Here is a 4,632-nt window from a genome sequence, read left to right on the forward strand (position 1 = left end):
AGGCCGGCAGTGGTGGTGGGGAGGGCCGGTGGGCAGCAGCCCCCGCCCACGGGTCCCCAGGGCCCGCCAGCCCCTGTCAGCAGCAGGGGTGCCAAGAAAGGCTCAGAGCGGCGGAAGGTGGGTGGTGGGAGTCCGGCCGGCTTCCAGGCAGGAACTGGGGCAGCAGGGTCGGGCGGGAAGCAGACGGTGACTTTGGCGAAGGGGCGGCTGGCCATCTTGGTCATCTCTTGCAGGTGCCGGCGCTGCTCCTGCCGCTGGTCCAGGGCCTGCTTGGCCTTCCAGAGGAGCACACAGAGGGAGAGGAAGAGGAAGAAGCAGGAGAAGAAGACGGAGAAGAAGACGAACAGGTCAATGTGGGCCTGGTCCTGCCGGAAGAAGAGCAGGCCCTGCGAGTCAGCCGAACCATTGGCGCCAGGCCCACTGGGGTCTCCCACGCCCAGCAGGAGCAGGTAGAAGCGGCTGGACTTGAGGGCGTGGTGCTCGTGGGGGTAGGTGATGACCAGTCTGTCCCGCACACTGTGAACCACCAGCACTGCCGATGGCTCTGTCACCGTCACGTAGGTGATCAGGCCCCGTGGCCACACCTCCCGCACCCGTGGCTCCATTGGGGTGCCCGACCCACTCCCAGGCCCTGGTCCCCCCAGATCCCCAGCCCCTCGGGGCCCGCCTTCCGCAGGGGGCGGGGGCGGCGGTGGCGGTGGGGGTGGCTGGATATGCACTGTGTGGACGCCCGTGTCGGGGGCCACGCGGACCACGAAGGTGTCGTAGGAGGTGGAGACATAGAGGTCCACGGCACCGAAGGTCACATCCAGCGTCAGGCGGATGTCCACGTTGGTGAACTTGGGCTGCACACCAAAGAGGACCGTGCGGCCAGGGCCCAGGGCCCGGCGCTTGGGCTCGTGGAAGCAGTTGGTCTGAGACGTGGGGTCCAGGCAGCACTCCTGCTCCACGGAGATGAGGCGGTAGCACTGCTGGCCTCCCAGCGGGCTCCCGTGGAATGACTCCCGGCACTTGGCGCACTGTGGGTGGGTGGAGGCAGCCATCAGGCTGAGCTCAGTGCCCAGCACTCCCCCAAGCAAAACTGGCATGCTGTGCCTGTTGGTAGGTAGCAAGGCCCCAGTCCCCAAAGTGGCCCAGCTGCTTTCTGTGATCCCCCTGGGCCCCCCTGGCACAGAGTGGACGCTGCCAGGACCCTAAACTCCAACACTGCTATCCCTGGTGTCACTCAGTGACCACAGCAACCTGATGCTGAGGCCTCTGGAACTCTGAGGCACAGCGATGAGGAACTCCGTTGCATCCTGGCTCCACCTCCTCACTAGCTGTGCAGCCTTGAACTAGTGACAGAACCTCACTAAACTTGAAGTTCTTCCTCTGTACGTAGGTAGTAAACATGGCTGGCTCACAGGACTGCTGAGCCCAGCACAGGGCGGGCCAGTCTCGCTGTTTCTGGACTGTGTGGATAGGTCCTACCTCAGGGCCTTTGCACTGGCTGATCCTCTACCTGGATCACTCTCCAGCTGCCCTTGCCTTTCCCCCATGTCTGTGTGTCTGGCATCCTGACTTCCATCAGGTTTTCACTCAAGTGTCATCTTCTCACTGAGACCTTCCTTGGTCTCAGTATCTACCATTTTCGCTTTCCAACACTTCTAGCCCTCCTTGCTGCTTAATTTCCCCCCTTACTGCTCATCACTACCACGCTGTGTATCTATCTGACTTGTTCAGTTGTTTGTTGCTGGACGCCCTATGAGAATGTAAATTCCTTGAGAACAGATCACTGTGCCCGTTTTGTTCCCTACTGTGCCCCAGCGCCTTGCACAGTGCCTGCCATATAGTAGGTGCTCAGTAAAAGTGTGAATGAGTGGATGGATCACAGTTATTTTGTCCAGTGGAAACCACTCAGGCTCTAGGATCAGACCAGAATCAGTCCAGGCTCCAAACCCAACTGGCTGGCTGACCTGAAAGAGGACATGGAACGTCTCTGAGCCTCGTTTTCCTCTTATATCTACACCTCACCAAGGCCCAGCACAGCCCTGAAGAGCCTCCCGCTTCTGTGCCATCTCCACTGTCTCCGCAGCATAGCGCCCCTCGGTGACGGGCCTCCCACATCCATCCTCCCTACCGCTATCGTTACTAGAACCTAAAGAAACCGCTGCGTCATAGCTGCCGACAGAGCTGCTGGAGGAGGAGGGCTGAGTTAATCCCTGGGACTTCTTTTTGTGTGTTTTTAAGGCCAATGGGCCTCTGATTCTGTATCAAGAAAGCAACAATTCTGGTCCAGGATGGAAATGTCAAGCGTCAGTAAGGCCAGTGAAGCCCCAATGGCATTCTGAGTGAGTGCATCTTTGTAGATATGATGTTTCTGTAGATGGGTGGGGGTGGCTGAGGCAAACAAGGGTTTTCTCTCTCCTCTAAACTAGAGAGAGAAGTCAGGGGGCGGGGGGGAGCTGTACTCCAAGGAGGGAGCATGGAATATCCATTCTGTGGGAGGCGAGCTTGCAACAGGCAGCCAACCTGGTGGCTAATGCAGGGGTTCCAGCAGCCACCCTGGCCAAAGAAAGGAAATGGACTCAAGGAATTTGAATATGGGTGTCAGTAATGACATGAAGATCCCCTATCAGCTCAAGGTCATTATATCGGAGCTGCCACTTGGAGGAAACCTGCCTGAGACAGAAACCAACAAGGAAAGCAGTCACTGTGCAGGGAAGAGATACTCCTGATGGCGCTGTGTGAGCACCTGGATCCAACCACTCCTGAGGGCAGACTCCAGACCCCAGTTTTGAGAGCCAGTACTATTTCTCTTTTGCTTAAGCTACTACAGATGGGTTTTCTGGCATTTGCAACATTTAAGTCGTGACTATCTACAGTGGAGTCTGTCTCCTCATGAGCCCGAGTGATCCCCCAAGGGGCTCATTTCTGGGTCGCCCAGCCTCACTGCCTGGGGCCTGAAACTGACTGGGCCTCAGAAACAGTCAATCAAGCTGCCCTTGATCCCATGACCTCAGAGTTCAAAACCACAATGTCGGTCCTGCCTGGGCCAGGCTGCCTCCTCCCAGCTCTGATCCCTGGGGGCTGCGGGGGGCTGCAGGGCCCTGGGCCTGTGACTCGTGTCTCCAGCCGCACCTGGTACTTGTAGCAGTCTCGGCGGTCACTGGGGGAGCTCCCCTGGCAGGTGCCCGTTTCTGTGTTGTTCTGACACGGGCAGCCGGTCCCGTCCTGCTCGTTACAGGTGTCCGCGTGGCCATTACACTGGCATCTGAGGAGGGGAGGAAGACGGAGGTTATAGTGCTCTCATGGCCTGCAGGGGCCCTGTTAAGTGCTGCATATGTGAGCTCCAAACCAGCTCAGAGGAGAAAACAGGCTCACAGAGGTCCAGCCCTCACCCAAGACCACAGAGCTGCTAAGTGGCAGGGTGAGGACCAGAGCCCAGCTTGAGCTGACCATTCAGAAGGAGGGAAGGCAGGGAGGGTATCTTGAGGCCTTTCCCTCAGTAGCCCTCTCTCTGCCCTCTAGTCTCCATGAGGGTTGCTCTGTAGCCTGCACCTCAGCACTGCCTCTGAGATTGGGGGTCTCCCATCTGAGTCCAGCTCCTTCCCCCCAACACCTGGCCCACGGGCTCCCTGGGGATTTCATCTTCTCCTGAGGACTGGGGAGGGGCCTGACTCCCAGAGCTCAGCCCAATGAATAGGGTAAAGGACCTAGGCCCGTCCACTTACTTGGTGCACTTCCCATCCAGGAGGAAGTAGCCGTGGAGGCAGCTCTCACATTTGTCCCCATAGCTGTTATTCTGGCAGTTTACACACACAGCCTCGTCTTCGCTGGGGCCCTCTGTCACCCAGTTTTCAATCTGGCCAAGGAAGGACAGTGTAATCACGAGCAGGCATGGACCAGCCCCCCTCCCTCAGACCCAGGAGTTCGACATCCCAGCCCCTTTCACCTCCTCTGGATCCAGGGAGTACTTCTCTGGCTCCCTCCAAGCCATTTCAAGCTCCTTCCTGGAGACGCAGACGTGGCTGTTGCCACGACAGAAGGTGTGGCAGGGCCGGCAGGTCCCGCCCCCCACGGCAGAACCCACGAACAGCGGGAGGCACTGCTCACAGTGGCTGCCCTGGAAGCCAGGGACAATGTGGTCAGAAGGATTGGAGAATCACGGGGGTGCGGAGCACGACAGTGGGAGGTCCTAGGTTCTGAGATTCCCACAAAAGGGCAGCAGGCTCGGCACTTGGCGTGGGCAATCCCAGCCTATCTGCTTCCCCCTGCCACCCTCACTTACGCACCTCCAGTGGCAGCGGGTCAGTCCTTACAACCCAAGGTGCTGAGCTCAGAGAGCCCCTTCCCTAAACTATTCCAAATCCTCCTCCACGTAACCACCCTCCCTGGCCCAGCACCAACTGTGCACTATTCCAAGGCAGTCCCTCTGTGAATCCAACCCGAGTGGTGTCCCCAAAGCCTTCCCACACCTCTCTGGGACAGGGTCATGCCATCCCCCAGCCCCGTTTGAGGCTCAAGATGCCGGAACATGGGCTGAAGGCAAGGAAGGCCGGGTCCGGGGTCAGGCCCGAGGCCTGGGCGGCCCACCTTGGTGTGGTTGCGGCAGAGCAGGCAGTGGTCGCGGGCCCCCACGCCGGCGCACTC

The 4,632-nt window shown here is 59.2% G+C and overlaps 1 protein-coding gene across 1 annotated transcript in view; it reads right to left on the bottom strand.

Annotated features, from left to right (window-relative positions):
- The window catches only part of MEGF8 (multiple EGF like domains 8), a 42,468-nt gene that overhangs the window by 376 nt on the left and 37,460 nt on the right, over positions 1-4,632 (bottom strand). The window contains exons 38-42 of the mRNA XM_006761081.2: positions 4,576-4,629; positions 3,935-4,105; positions 3,714-3,844; positions 3,121-3,253; positions 9-1,019 (exon numbers count right to left, since the gene is read on the bottom strand). Of these exons, the coding sequence (XP_006761144.1) occupies positions 9-1,019; positions 3,121-3,253; positions 3,714-3,844; positions 3,935-4,105; positions 4,576-4,629 (1,500 nt within the window). The remainder of the gene's footprint in view (positions 1-8; positions 1,020-3,120; positions 3,254-3,713; positions 3,845-3,934; positions 4,106-4,575; positions 4,630-4,632) is intronic.

This window comes from Myotis davidii, unplaced genomic scaffold, assembly GCF_000327345.1.
Source record: "Myotis davidii unplaced genomic scaffold, ASM32734v1 scaffold1577, whole genome shotgun sequence".
Classification (NCBI taxonomy): Eukaryota; Metazoa; Chordata; class Mammalia; order Chiroptera; family Vespertilionidae; genus Myotis; species Myotis davidii.